At 48.5% G+C, this 13,960-nt stretch overlaps 5 protein-coding genes across 5 annotated transcripts; 2 read left to right on the plus strand and 3 right to left on the minus strand.

Annotated features, from left to right (window-relative positions):
- Positions 1-326: 326 nt before the first annotated feature.
- On the minus strand, positions 327-605 carry FTJAE_5766 (uncharacterized protein; the record flags this gene model as incomplete). The annotated part of the gene is made up of 1 exon (XM_037352308.1): positions 327-605. The coding sequence occupies one exon, from the start codon at positions 603-605 to the stop codon at positions 327-329; it is 279 nt and encodes a 92-aa protein (XP_037207259.1).
- Positions 606-3,754: 3,149 nt separating this feature from the next.
- Positions 3,755-5,543, plus strand: FTJAE_5767 (conidial development fluffy; the record flags this gene model as incomplete). Its single annotated transcript, XM_037352309.1, has 4 exons — positions 3,755-4,206; positions 4,469-5,024; positions 5,128-5,373; positions 5,424-5,543. The coding sequence occupies 4 exons, from the start codon at positions 3,755-3,757 to the stop codon at positions 5,541-5,543; spliced, it is 1,374 nt and encodes a 457-aa protein (XP_037207260.1).
- A 3,450-nt stretch (positions 5,544-8,993) lies between these two features.
- Positions 8,994-9,804, minus strand: FTJAE_5768 (uncharacterized protein; the record flags this gene model as incomplete). Its single annotated transcript, XM_037352310.1, has 2 exons — positions 8,994-9,664; positions 9,720-9,804. 2 exons carry the CDS (start codon positions 9,802-9,804, stop codon positions 8,994-8,996), a joined length of 756 nt encoding a protein of 251 aa, XP_037207261.1.
- Positions 9,805-12,074: 2,270 nt separating this feature from the next.
- On the plus strand, positions 12,075-12,537 carry FTJAE_5769 (uncharacterized protein; the record flags this gene model as incomplete). Its single annotated transcript, XM_037352311.1, has 2 exons — positions 12,075-12,351; positions 12,404-12,537. The coding sequence occupies 2 exons, from the start codon at positions 12,075-12,077 to the stop codon at positions 12,535-12,537; spliced, it is 411 nt and encodes a 136-aa protein (XP_037207262.1).
- A 290-nt stretch (positions 12,538-12,827) lies between these two features.
- Positions 12,828-13,745, minus strand: FTJAE_5770 (metallo beta lactamase; the record flags this gene model as incomplete). The annotated part of the gene is made up of 1 exon (XM_037352313.1): positions 12,828-13,745. The coding sequence occupies one exon, from the start codon at positions 13,743-13,745 to the stop codon at positions 12,828-12,830; it is 918 nt and encodes a 305-aa protein (XP_037207263.1).
- Between the last annotated feature and the right edge of the window lie 215 nt (positions 13,746-13,960).

Consider the following 13,960-nt stretch of genomic DNA (forward strand, 5'->3'; position numbering starts at 1 on the left):
GGCAGCCTTTGCTGGGTTTATTTTGACACCCTTTATCAAGGTCTCATATTTTCTTGCTCCCTAGGCCCCTTATCGTCGTTCGTGTCTAAAAAAAAGAAGACGCTCGGGCCCGGCCATGAGTCGATGGTACGATGTTCATTACGCTTACCGAGAGATTGTTCTGGCCCCATGTAGAAAGTAGAAAAGAGAAAGAAAGGATGATGTTATCGTATATGCCATGCTTATGGGGGATTGCAATTGCGACACACTGTGCATGCGTAAAGATGATGGTGATGATCGATTTTTGTGGTTGAAAATGGAACACTGCGTTGCCTAACACGTATGTTTCAGCCAGCCAGGCCCAGCCCAGCCCCAGCCCTGCGGTGAGAGTCCTGGGCTGCCTTGCGTGAGACTATCGAACGGATAAGCCTGGTCTCGCGGGCCTCAGTGACAAAGCATAACTTATCGCATGAAATAGAGATATCCTTGGCGAGAAATGTGATGTTAATACAGGTGTCGTCCGCAATAATCAATTCGTCCTTATCCTCGGTATACCATGCGCCGTCCACTTGGCCAAGGCCAGCAAACAAAATAAACCACGTCGCGATTTGCGGGGGAGCAGGCATCTTTGGTGGAGATGTTGTTGTTGACAGGGGATCAAAAAAAAGGGGGGAGTGTGGATAATGGGCATGGATGCTTAATCGAGCTACCTGTTCGAGCAACACAGCTGCCAGATGCAAACCATCCCATCTGAATTTCCCCGCGCGCCCAAAGATGCCACATGGGAGACAAGATTACGATTGATTGTACTAGACTAATCAGTCAAACAGTATAAGAGCGCCTGCTGACTTTGAAACCAGACCGCAAGAACTACCTCGTACGGAACGGAACGAAGCAGAAATGTGCAGCTGACAGTGAGCGCAATACGCACCGGGCTCAGCCATACGCGCAACACAGAGTAAGAAGTATTGATTGCGCCGCAGCTCTGGACCCTGATTTTCCACATGGTGTGAGGGACAAAGGTCTTTGTGTGCAGGACAAAAGGAACAGTCTACCTCTTGTTTCTTTGATCAAAGCATCAAGATAGCATGTCGCTAGGACTGAGGCTCAAAGAATCACCTGCATCGAACAAAGATAACATCTGAGACAATACAAATGCTAGCTTGACCAAACCCCATGATTCGATACCGGCGCATGTGCCGCATCTTTTGATACCAACCTTGAATTCTTCCCCTATCGTCAAAAGGGCGGGGGGGAAAGGGTTAAAGCTGGGGTTTGCGCGCCGGCCGTCACATGTTTGAGTTTGGGGGGATACGATAGCTTCGCGCCACAGGGAGCCGAGGGCTGAAACGGCGTAGAAGGTAGATACAATCATGATTCAATGCCAAGTGCTTGGGAAGTTTGGAGCACGTTATCCTTTTTCGCGCCCGGAGCACAGATTGCAAGGCCGAGGATATCTTGTCTGGAAAGGGGAATCTGGGGTCAGAAGGATTACGGTAGGAACAGGGATCCTTGTCGCCGAACTCCCGGAGCCGCGAAATCCTTCTGCATCCGGACCATTCTTGTTACTTGTATTAGCACAAATGTACCTCCGTATAGAATTGGAGTAATGAGATACGTTGGAGTTTTTTTTTTTTTTTTTGTCTCCGAGTCTATTGAAAAGTTTATCAATAAAGTCCGAGACATGCGCGAGGCTATTGAATTAAGCTGAAAGCTGAAGGTTACCGAAACAGACAGAGTTTTTTCTTTTTACTTTTCTTCTCCGTCTTTTGCTTGTCAGACTTGACTCATTTGTCGTGAGTTGTCCGCCACTGAGCAAACCTTTGAGTCAGTCATGGGTCACCGTCGTGTTCGGGACACGCACGTACAGTACAGTGTGCGATGCGATGTCTTGAATCATTCCCAACACACCCACCCTCTCTCCTTTGGAGCTTCGTTCTTATTTTCTAGTCTGAGCCTTGTCCGGCTCTCGTAAGCCACGAGGCGAACATGATTGATTGCTGACTAGAAGAACACGAACGACACCGCCTTTAGATGTAACACAAATATTGATCGCTCTCACCGATATCTTATCTCGATCATGATATGATATGATAACAATTGGAGAATGAAATGTAACTAGTGAATGACTCTATCGTTATCAACCCCGCCAAAAGCAAAGCACCGGCCTTTCCCCCGCTGGCTCCGGCTTCGGCCCGGTCTTGTGAAAAACAGTGGGCTACCGTTCCCCGGCCGGCTCTTGGGGATGCACGGTTCTGTTTAAAAAATTCGTCTTTTTTTAAGTGTCCTCGGCCCGTGAAAATTTGTTTCGTGGTTGCATCCTCAATCAATCGCACGGTGCTTTACTCCGTAGAATTCTGGGGAAACGCAATTGAGGCCAACAGAAACGGGTCCGTTCGGAAGCCTGCAGAACCGTTAAACAGCTAAAAAGTGTAAAGCGTAAAGTCAACGCTGCCGGTCGGCATGTTCCTGTTTCTTCTCGGGCCTGTCTGTCGTGGATGGATGGATGGATGATCTACAATGTCAAATTCAGGCAAGGCGTCCAGTCACACAACAGATGCAGCATCTGCCTTGCTCGGCAGCCGTGGGGTCCGGATCGTAGAGCGACGGGCTTTGCCTCAGACGACGTCACTTTTGCTTGCAAGCCCATGCTTTCCGAGATATCCACCCCCTGTAAAGTAGCAGAAGAGAAGAGAAGAGACCGTCATCGCGGGGGAAATAAACAGAAATTGAAAGAGTAGCCTGTAAACGAGTCGTAACCTGTTTTTCTGCGTCGCGGACAGAAAGCGCCGGCTTTAAGAGTCTGTTGGACGAAAATGCTATGATGTCACTATTTGGTATTGCCCTGGCCTGAAATCTCTTGATCTGTTCCGAGATCTTGGATAGCACAGCTGCTACTGGCTGCATCGAAGCTGTTCGTTCCTTTTTCCCCAGGGGCGTGTAATTCTTGATAGTTCTGTTCGATTGACAATGCTACAGTATGAATCTTCGAGACCGCAAGTGAGGCGTTTCCCCTTGGCAGCTTACAACGACGTAATTCTGGTATCAACACCTGAAGCCTGTAGACCAGCATGTTTGGTGATCTTTATGCAAAGCTTACAACTTGCCACTACGGGCCGGTCGGTCATGGATTGTTCGGAGGTTATGACTCTCTCAGCTCCGAAGGGACTCTGATCAGCGTATATGGTCCGCTGCGGTAGATATGATGTTCAATATTGACAAGCAGTGCTGTCAGCCTGGTTATTCTATCTTTATTTCCATTCTTGGTTTAGCTACTGCTTGACTGCAGATTTCCATTGCCAATTGGGGAGTCTCTAATGCCTTAACTGACATGGTTGGTTGGTAGAAACAAGGGCTGTTTTGACCAGCGTATCAAGTTGTCGACTGAACCACTTCGCTTTAGTCTAATTGAATCAAAGACTATGTTTCTACTACAATAGCTTTATATCTTATCTCAACGACTTCATCTGTAGACATGCCCTGACACTCGATGACATTCTCATCCCGATGCTTCCAATCATTCACACGTAACGCGTAGTCACCTGACATGACACCCCGCAGGTGACAATCCTCCACTCCCGCCCGTCCCGTCGTGAGAAAGACTGGGTGCAGTATCAAACAAAGCCTAACGTGACGTGGATCAGCCGCGGCATCTCATCCCTCCCCGAAAACTCCTTAAAAAATCCGAAAACGAACAATGCGCTGCATGACATTGGCTGCAGAACCATCTCTAAACGACGTCATCATCCAACGTTAAGGCCAAGCCCAAGCAAAAATGGCAATGCAGAGGCTCCCCAATCTCGCTCCAGCTCCCCATAAGCCCGAACCCCCAGCACCACCACAGCCTCAGCAACCTCAGACCGCACGCCCGCGGGCAGCCCGGGCCTCATCGTCCCGCAAGTACGCGACGAACCACGCGTGCGTGCCGTGCTGCAAGACAAAGACCAAGTGCGATGGGAGACATCCCTGCGCGAGGTGTCAGTTCAGCAGCAATGTCTGCACGTACGATACCAAGGTGTTGTCGGGGGAGACGCTGAATAGACTTACCAATACCGTGAATGAGCAGAAGGGGAGGCTGCATCAGCTTGAGACCATACTCGCGGCTATGAGGAAAGGTACGGATTCTGAAGCTGCTGAGGTTATGTCTTGGATAAGAATAGGTGAATCCGTTGAGTCTATCGTTTCGTACATTGAGTCGAGGTCTAGGGCTGTAGTTGTGACTCAGAGGTATGTTTGTGCTCTTATAAGTCATTCGTGGGATGTTATATGTGATAGCATATGTGAGATGTCATTCCTACGTCTCATATGAGACAGCCTCAGCCACGTATCTCAAGTGAGATGCAGTCTTTCTTACATTATTCTCATGCAATCCTCATTTGCTTCACTTCATATGAGAGAAAATATTCTGTTGTATAGAGAAAATGTCTTTTTATCCGATTCGAATGAGTTCCTGGCCATTGAGATGAGTTTCATACTAACTAACCACCAGACTCGTCGGTGTAAACCACCAAGCCAAAAGCAAATTCATCGAAACACTCTTCGACAGGGCAGAATGGCTCGACGGCACAACCTTTGAAGCCGACGACATGAACATCGACCTAGGTTCCCGCACAAAGAGCTACTTCTCCTCCTACCACTTCGGCAACCTCCCCTTCTCCAGCGGTATAAAAGCAAACCACTACCCCGCCGTCGCCCAGCAGAGCCAATTGCAGAACTACTACGCCAAGCACAACTGGGCCATGATGACAGCCAACGACGGGCACGGTGTTGATTCTGTGACCAAGGCTTGGGCGGACACGCTCAAGAAGGCGAGGCAGCTGGTTACGGAGGGTGCGAATCCTGATGACCTGACGGGGACGTTTCCGTGTGTGGCAGCGCTGTTTGATAAGGATGAGTATGAGAATGCGCCGATGATAAGTAAATGGGCTGTTCAGTTCATTTATAGTGCTAGGAGGCAGGATTACGCTTTCACGTCCATGGCGGCGGTGTGGGTTGTTTGGGTTGTGATGAGATGGCAGATCAATCCGACTCCACAGACATATGCTGTAAGTTCACATGCCCATCTCAATTCTGGCAACATGGGATATGGTGTGCTGTACATATTGAGGACATGAAGTTGGGCAACGGGGGTTGACTAATGCTCTTCAGGACCTCCCTGACTGGATCCGGCCGACTGAACTCCAAGTCTTTGTCCCCCACATCGACATGCTGGATTGTATATCATGGCCATACTTCCGAGACTACGTAATCCAACATCCTGAAATGCAACACGGCGAATTACAATGGCTCGCGGCATGTACTTCAGGCGTACAAGTGAACTGGGACGGTACAATAGAGGACGCGCTCTGTATTGACGGTCCGACGGGACGGAAGCGGTTCACAGCGGAAGCTGAGGTGAGGCACCAAGGGATTGCTTGCTTTGTTTAAGAACTGATACCTTGTAGGCGACGATTAGGGATCTGCAGAAATGGTCACTTGCTGCATCGTATCGCGCCTTTATGCCTGGTATCGATGGGCAGATTCCTATCAGAACGGCAGAGGACGCTGGCGTTAAACAGGTGTAAGAGATTTTAAAGCGTCATCATGTGTAGCAATTTTACTTGAAGCAACACCAGCGATTCAGACTCTTCATTTCATGTCAGCGGGGTTGTTGTTGGACATTCTTTTGCACCCGCGGAGTTCTTTATAGATCCTTAGGTCTAGGTGCAATCGGCCATACATGAATTGTAATAGAAGGGTTGGCCATACCTTGAAAAGTATCTTCTGGTTCACAAACGATGAATTGCTTGGATATCGAATCACATCGGTGACTCGGCTTCCCTCGCCCCGTCTCATTCCGACCATCACAGCGTAATCTAAGGCTTCAGTTTCTGGTAACGCCTTCATCGAATAATCTCTTCATATCCGATGGCGGTATCAATCAGTTCTCAAAACATGACAACTCCCCTGGTCCAGATGAGGCAGCCCAGGACAGCCTCCAACTGGGCCAGGCTGCGGTGTCCGCTTTGGCGAATGGTAAATTGGAAATGGGGATACCCTTGGCCACAATTTCTCACTGCTAGTACTCCAACACGTCAATGGCTGCGATTATGTGGAACTTTGCGGGAGGCATTGATCTTGGGAAGTGGTAGGAGGTTCAGGTACCCTGAATTGTGGTACTGGTTTTTGACTCTGAGCTGAGCTTTGCACTTGGGACTGCCATAGTCATTCACCTTCGGCTTTTCAGTGGACTCTGGCCTTTCAAGTACGGACTAGTGTCTTCACTACCTATGCTGTCTATGTCTTTATACACCATACTTTGTGATGTTCACTTAAGGCATCCTTGGGGCCAAGACTCTGCTGCTCCGCCCTCCATCTCCTCTCACGAAGACGTCCGGTATAGACAATTACAGCGCCCCAGAGAATTTCTATCTTTTTATTTACTGTTGCGGTCAGAGTGGAAAGGCATTTTTCTGACAATCATGGATCAGTGCGCTGAAGTAGGAACAGTCGACGAATACGGCGCAGGCAGATTTCATGAACTGCCGCCTGCTGCGGTATAGATCTTGACATTTAATTTCAACAAAGACTCCTTACCACTGATAGAACATTATTGAGATGCTATTTCGAGCGCTATATGCCTTTGGACTCCTTATTGTGAGTGAGATCCGTCACTTGAATGTGTTGAGGACAGCAGGGTGGAATAGCTTCTACTCGGTGGTACCTTGGGAGTTCTGTATTTATCAAGGGCGAAATTAGTTGCAAGGCACATCGAAATCATATACATGCTTTCTGGTACAAACTGTCGGGGCAACTATGAACGTGTGCATGCTTCAGATGTAGCGACGGTTATGTGCCCTAAACAGTTCACGCAAGACCTGCAATGTGCCCGAATAGACATACAAAATTCTACAACATTCAGCGATGACTATAGCTGGAGACACTATATTCCCTTATGATTCTTCCGTATCTCGGAATACCAGATTCGTTCAACGTGAAGCTAGTTTGGTGATGTTTTAGTGCTGAGGCAAGAGAGGTAGAGCTGCTATGAGAAACACTCTGTAACAAAATCAGACTTTGGCGCCCCCATCTTTAGTTAGGGATGGCATTGCTCTTATCTCAAGCGTAGATACAAGCTGATTACAAGTTCTCGTCCTCCATAAGGGCCCATTCGTTTCGCACGGCTGCTATGCCTGGAAATCGTAGCCATCCGTCATAACCTACTCGTGACACTTCATTGTGGGAACGAGGTGGCCAGTCTGTGAAATCCGTCAAGTGTCCACAAGTAACACTTCGGAAAGAGCTTTAACCTCACTAGTACACGGGCCGGACTCAACGACCCGAGCATCGCTGAATATGTCTGCTGCCACGTTCCTCGGCCGTCAGAGGATCTGTGCCTGTACGATGTACTTTAGTTAGAGTTACCATCCAGTTCTCCTTTCCAGCAGCATATCTAGCAGTCCGTGGTACTAAATGGGCGGCTTTGGAGACTGTACTGATCGAACAGCCTGGTGAGCACCCCAGCCGGCGATCCAAGTACGTGAATATAGGCACAAGATAAAGGCTTTTACCTATGAATCTTCTTTATATAATCCTATTTCTAATCAGACTGTTTCAATTCGGCAAATGATGGCTACTGTTCATTGTTATACCGCTGACAGACCTGTTCAAGAAGCTTGTGTACCGAGGCAGTCCAACTGAGGTGTTGGGACGATCAAATCTGTAAGCTCAGCACTGGTGAATATGGTGGCAATATACTACACTTTTGGGCGTTGCAATCATTTATTCGAGCGGATAATCCGTCAATTCGTCTCCGGGGGGTTATCCCATCGTCTCCAAGAGCAAGAGAGTTGCTTTCAGCTCTCAAAGCCAATCGAATCAACAGGACGACGTCCCTCAGGTAAGTCGTTTTAACTCAAGGGCAGCTGAAATTCGTTCAAAAGCACAGGCTTCTGATATAACTTTAAGCACAGGATGCTGTAGAGTTCGAGATTGGTCGGTACGGGGAAGAGGCACGTAGATAATGTTCCGTACTGATTCGGATCGAGGTGTTGGGGACCGGTTAGGGGTAAGTTGTATGGCTATGTCAGTTTTGGAGGAGTCCGAGTACTATCACAAGAGCTGGCATAGTCTGGTGTCGTCGATCATGTTCGTGAGAGGATATGCTCCCTGTTACCGCTTTTTGAAGCTGCTTTGCTTTTCTAGGTCCTACCAGACCGATGCCTCTTTGGATCATTGCCCGGTGAGCTTTTCTCTACATGCGCGCCATTGCGAGGTCAGCATCGCTTTTATTGTTCGTTCGCATCCAGATGAAGATGTAGTCTCGGAACATGCCCGATATCGAGTTGAGTTCATGCCTCTCGCGATCAGAAAACTTTTCCATCGTTGTGGTCTCGGAGTTCCTTCTTATCGCCGTGTCGTCAGTCAGTCAGTCATTCTCAACCAGTCATCACCATCGTCGGTTGCTCTTGATCGCTTCTCCTGCACAACTTATCAGCAAGTTTGGCATGGGCAGGAGTTAAATCATTCTCCTTTCAGCAAAGGCTTGGCGTTGTGAGTCATCGGCGAGTGGTCATCTTCTTGAAGCTCATCCCCACGCATCTCAACGCCCGTTCATAGCAACGCAACCCCTCACCGTCAGAATTTAGCAAAACAAACAAACTTCATTCAGTTGACGTCAAAATCGGATGCTTCCAAAAGTTACTGTTTAAAGTGCTAACAGGCAGCAACGTTAACATTCATTGACTTTCACTAACTCAAGCTGCAAACATCCGGTGGTGCCGGCTAGTGAGCTGACTGCATGAAGCTCGAGACCCAACAACCCGGAATACGCAACCTTATCCTAACAAGCTACGAAGGTTTAGGGCTGAGGTGACAACGGGTCTGGAACGTTGGATCGACGAGCCGAGGACGCCGTGGCTGGGAAGCTCCGAGATGTGACGACACAGGGTCTTCAGCTATAAGCCACAAATCATCGTAGCTATTCATTTTGTCTTCTAACTTAGATGTGGTCTGCTCGGGATCTACTTCCATAATCATGTGTTGCTTCGTCTGGCCTTGAGTTCAACAGGATGCTGGCTCTCATCGGTATTCACAGCAGACCCGATACCGAGATAAATCCCATTGAAGGCTCCCCTATAGTAATAGAACTGATCGTACGTCCCCGGAAGTTCGGAGCAAATGGTGTTCTCCCCATCGCTAATGCACTGCCCAGCTTGAGCTTCACATGCAATCTTCCGATCCTCCGTCTGCTCACACGGAAGAGCGCCAAATGCAGGATTTTCAAGGGACTCGGCGCTGCAAAGCTTGACACCGTTTGGTGAAGTACCGTCTCCGTATGCGACGCAGAGGTAGAATCCACCGCTTGTTTGGAGATAACTCGTCGTGGAGTCGATGGAGATGGTCAAGGGGCCGCTGGCGATGAAGCGTGGGGTTGGCCATACTACTGGTGAACCATCGCGGTCTGCGCCTGAGAGCTCGTCGCTGACGGTACCTTCGACTTTGGCGGCGAGAACGAATGTTTCTAAGGGCCCGGCGACATCGCTTGAGGTGGTTTCGGCGACTGTGAGTGTTGAAGCAGCTGTCTCGCTGCTTGTCTCTGCAGTTGTTGCGACTTCGGTAGTGGTTACATCTTCCACTGTCGACGTCGCGATGCTGGTGGATGACTCGATCGAAGCTGTCGTCGTAGTCTCTATCTCAGCTGTGCCTGTTGACAATTAGGTTCTGAATTCCACCAGACATTTATTTGCAGAAGTACTTACTTGAACCACCTGACTGGCGAGGTTTACATACGCTGGCGACCACAGCATCCGCCGCAAGCAGCGACCATAGAAGCGCGAAACGCATATTGACGATGGAATAACGAGCGATGACTGCCAAAGCAGATGAAAGAGTGAAGTCAACCCATCATCAATTCTGAAGACTTTTTTACTATGGATTAGGAGACCAGACTATTGAGTTCTAGATGTTGACAATCATCCGGGTGCAAGAAAGTCTCTAACACTTAATACTGGTGTCAAAATAAGCTGGCTCAAAGTACTGACAAATTGCCAGATATTTACCTAAGTATTTTTATCACTTAGCTAAGAAGCCGTAAGATTTCTCGCCTCCTATTGACAGGGGAGATTGCAGCTGAGGCTGAATGGCGAACTAGCAAGCGCTAGTTTGTGACTATTGACGGAGATTATTACGATCGACTCGGTTATCAGTGAAAACATTTATGCTTCAAGTTTGAAGATCGATCTGTTTAGTGTGAAGCGTTTGAGGATTCTCAGGTAAAGGCTAGATTTCTGCCTGCTCAGGTGTTGTTTGGTATATAGACGAGAGTCAATCATTCGGAAGCATCCTTGGGAGCAGCTAGCTTACAAGCCATTCAAAGCCAATTGAACAAACACACATGCATCAATTTCACTCTCTTTGCTTCAGTGACAAACTCACCTCTCAATTGTTCATGATAGATCAGTATACAAGAGTCTGATGCAACATGCCATCTGCCAATACCATGTGGAGATCTCATTCATTCACTCACACTGGCCAAACCTTTTCTCCAACAACAGACCACAAACTAACATTGAGCTTCCACGCGAAGTAACAATAGCTCTCGATCGCTAAGAACCTTCTTTCGCCAAGTCCAAGCTTAACTTCACGATCTGGAACAATAAGATCCAAGGTGGCATCCGGGGAGAGTACGCCACAGCCAAGATCAAACGCCACAAGAGTATTAATAAAATACCAACTACCCGGAGATGTCCATGCAAGGTATGCTGTTTGTTATATCGAAAAGGCACGTGTTTGTTTCTAGGCGCAGTCTTGTTCATGATTGTGGTTGAGTTTGTACTATACGCCACGTAATTGTGAATACGCTGTCTTGGCGGTGAAATACCTATCCCTTGCATTGGGATTTAAGCCGTTGAGAAAAACACTGCCTCAACTGCAAAGTCTTGACCGCTTCAACGAATACACTCAACGTCTGAGTTATCCGTGAACACCGGCGGTACTTTCAATTTTTAGAGAGGTCAGTCAACTAAAAAGGATTCCTCCGCCAGTGGAACCCAGGGTCCTCCCGTACTATTTGTACCTATTTTATGGGGCGGGGCAACCGGATGTTTCCTCCCTTCAGCCTTAAACCAGTCTTGGCTCTGAATGCAACTGTAACTGTGACTGAGAGAAGAGTCAATGATGCCCGGCTACAGCGGCTTTCACGGGTACAGTAGCAGTCCGCTACTTATCCGTCAAACCGTAGCATGCTTCTGCTATCTTCCATCCCGTCGTCATGGTTTCTATCATGCCATACCACTGCTCTTAGACAAAAGCTTATCGAAACCCGCCCTGTCTTGTCGTTATCACAAGCCTGTCCTTGTGACCCCCCCTATCTTGATTCTTGGTCTTGGGCATCAGATCAGGCTTGCAAGCCTCAATCCATCCATAGTCTCCGCAGATCACACACTAACTTGGCATTCAGTCACAGGCCCAGTATGGAGAGTACGTACTCAAACTGCCGAAAGGATTTTCTCTGTCTCCCGTTCTCCCGTGTCTTTTCGTATGCAAAGTCGATCACTTGTGATGTCTACCTCATTCCGTCAGGCAATGTTCCGATGATGACACCCACCCACCCTCATACTAACAATCGGAGCAAAAACTCACTGACTACACGGAATTAAGCATGGTTTATTCCCACATGTGACTCACTGACGCCTTTTCTTGGCTCTACCATCAAGAAGCAAGCTGTCTCAGACCCTCCAACGTGGCGCTCTCCCGCTGACTGCGCAAAGCTTCCCACCCTCCTGTTTGCTTGTGCTGCGGTACTCACCGTAGGACAGGTTCGTTAGTATAACTTAATCGGGTTCGCCCTGGTTTTTTGGTGTTTTTCGTTTTTTGTTTTGTTTGAGCTACGCTTTGATATAAATAAGCAGGGTTCTGCCTGTCATATTGGGCCAGAAAGTACAAAACCCCACTACAGCAGAGACAACTCACGAGCCTGAAATCAAGAAAAAGGGCGAAAGAAAGAAAAAAGAAAGGAGAGAATTTTGAGGCTGTTTATATAAGACCTCGACTTCCTTCTTCTCAACATTCATCAACTTCATTACCCTCACCAACATTTCCTCATCATCACCAAAATGTATCGCGAGAATCATCCTGGTCCTCTCTCCCTCCCCGCCATGTGGAGTTCCCCCAGCGACGAGGCAATCCCTCTGCCAAAGCAATCCCACCACGATAACCATCGATCCCGCCAAGCAAGCACATGCTCTGAACGCAGCTGCGAAGGCATGAGCCTTGATGAGACGAGAGAGCTGTGGAGATGTATGCTTGAGCTGCAACTTCGATATGGATGCTATAACTCCACGAGGATCGATATGGCTGTTGATGCTGGAGAATGCGGCATTGACTTGATGCGTAAGTTCCTTTTTTCTCGTCTCGGTGTTGAATTGTTGCTAATTCTTTACAGCGAACCGCTTCATTATCGACACGCTCAATGAATCTGTTATCGATCTTCCTGATGAGGGTCGAGAGCTCCTGAACCGTTATCTATGTCCATCGTCGCCGACGAAGCAAAAGTGGAAGTTCTGGAAGAAGGACTGAGCTTTGTATACTTGTGTTGAGATTTATGGCGTTGATGGATAGAAAGACTGAGATGCATGAGTAGGAGTTGGATGCATGAGTAGGAGTTGGATGCATGAGTAGGAGTTGGATGCATGTTAAAAACTTGATCGATACCCAGATATCAGAATGGCCCTGATTTATTTATTTATATATTTTTAATTCAACAACATCATTATCATCTCTCATCTCTCGTCCCTCGTCCCTCGTCTCTCATCTCTCATCTCTCATCTCAAGCTTCATATCCAACAAAAGAAAAGCAATCGATACACTTACAGCTTCTCCTCAAACTCCTTGTCCCCAATAAACCCAGCCTGTATCTTCATACTCTCCAAAACCCTCCCCTTGACATCCTCACTCTCAATATCCATCCCCATAAACCCACCATGCGTAGCCCCAAACTCATACCCCTTCAACACCCCCCACATCCTCGCCATCTCCCCTACCCCGAGAGGAATGAAGTTCGGAATGCTCCACAGGAACGAGAACGAGTTCAGCCCAGCCGGTCGGGTCCGCGATGCCCCCGTGGCGTCTACACTCCAGTTCCCGACGCCCGACGCCGTCGTCATGAGCGTGTCGGCTATGAACAGCCGCGAGTTGTAGTGCAGCACCATGGAGCCCGGGAAGTGTCCGCCTAGCTTTATGGCCTTGGCCGTGGAGAGAATGGGCGTTTCGAGGGCTGTGAGGAAGATTTGGTGCGTGGAGGAGAGGGTTGTCCAGATTTTGTCTTCGGCGGCGAGATAGACTGGACAATTGAATGCGCGGGCCCATTGGACGTGGGTGCTGTAGAAATGCGGATGGCTTATAACAATCGCCTTCAACCCTCCCTCGCTCTTGATCCTCTCAACAGTCTCTTCATCCAGCAACGTGATGCAATCCCAGAGAATATTACCCTCGGGCGTTTTGATAAGAATAGCACGCTGTCCAATCGCCAATTTCGGCTGCGACGAAATGAACGTGATGTTCTCATCAGAAGGACATTTTGTCCATTCATTCGTATGCTTCTTCTTCAACTCCCCCAATGTCGAGAACGACTGACCAGACGCCGGAACGAATTGGCGTGGGTCATCGCAGATGTGACATGTCTTGAGGGCGCTGCGATCAGACGTTGGGAATTGAGTCCCGCAGGTATCACAGACGAGCCATGAGTCGGCGGTGCTGGGGTCGTACGGCTCTGGGGTGAAGCTCATGATGGGCTTAGCTTGCGATTTGGGGACGATCTTGTACAGAAATAGGGAATTGGGGGAGGACATTCTTGTTTTCTCGTGTCACTATCGCCCTTTTTATCCCCCACCTTTGAGCGACCTCGGCCGAGTTGTCGCTGCAGATGTGATTTGATCTGTAAGCTCTGCTCTCTATTCAATTGACGTCACCCTGTCAAGTTGTCCCACTTTCCCCACGTTTG

The sequence above is a fragment of the Fusarium tjaetaba genome (assembly GCF_013396195.1).
Source record: "Fusarium tjaetaba strain NRRL 66243 chromosome Unknown NRRL66243_c0000109, whole genome shotgun sequence".
NCBI lineage: Eukaryota > Fungi > Ascomycota > Sordariomycetes > Hypocreales > Nectriaceae > Fusarium > Fusarium tjaetaba.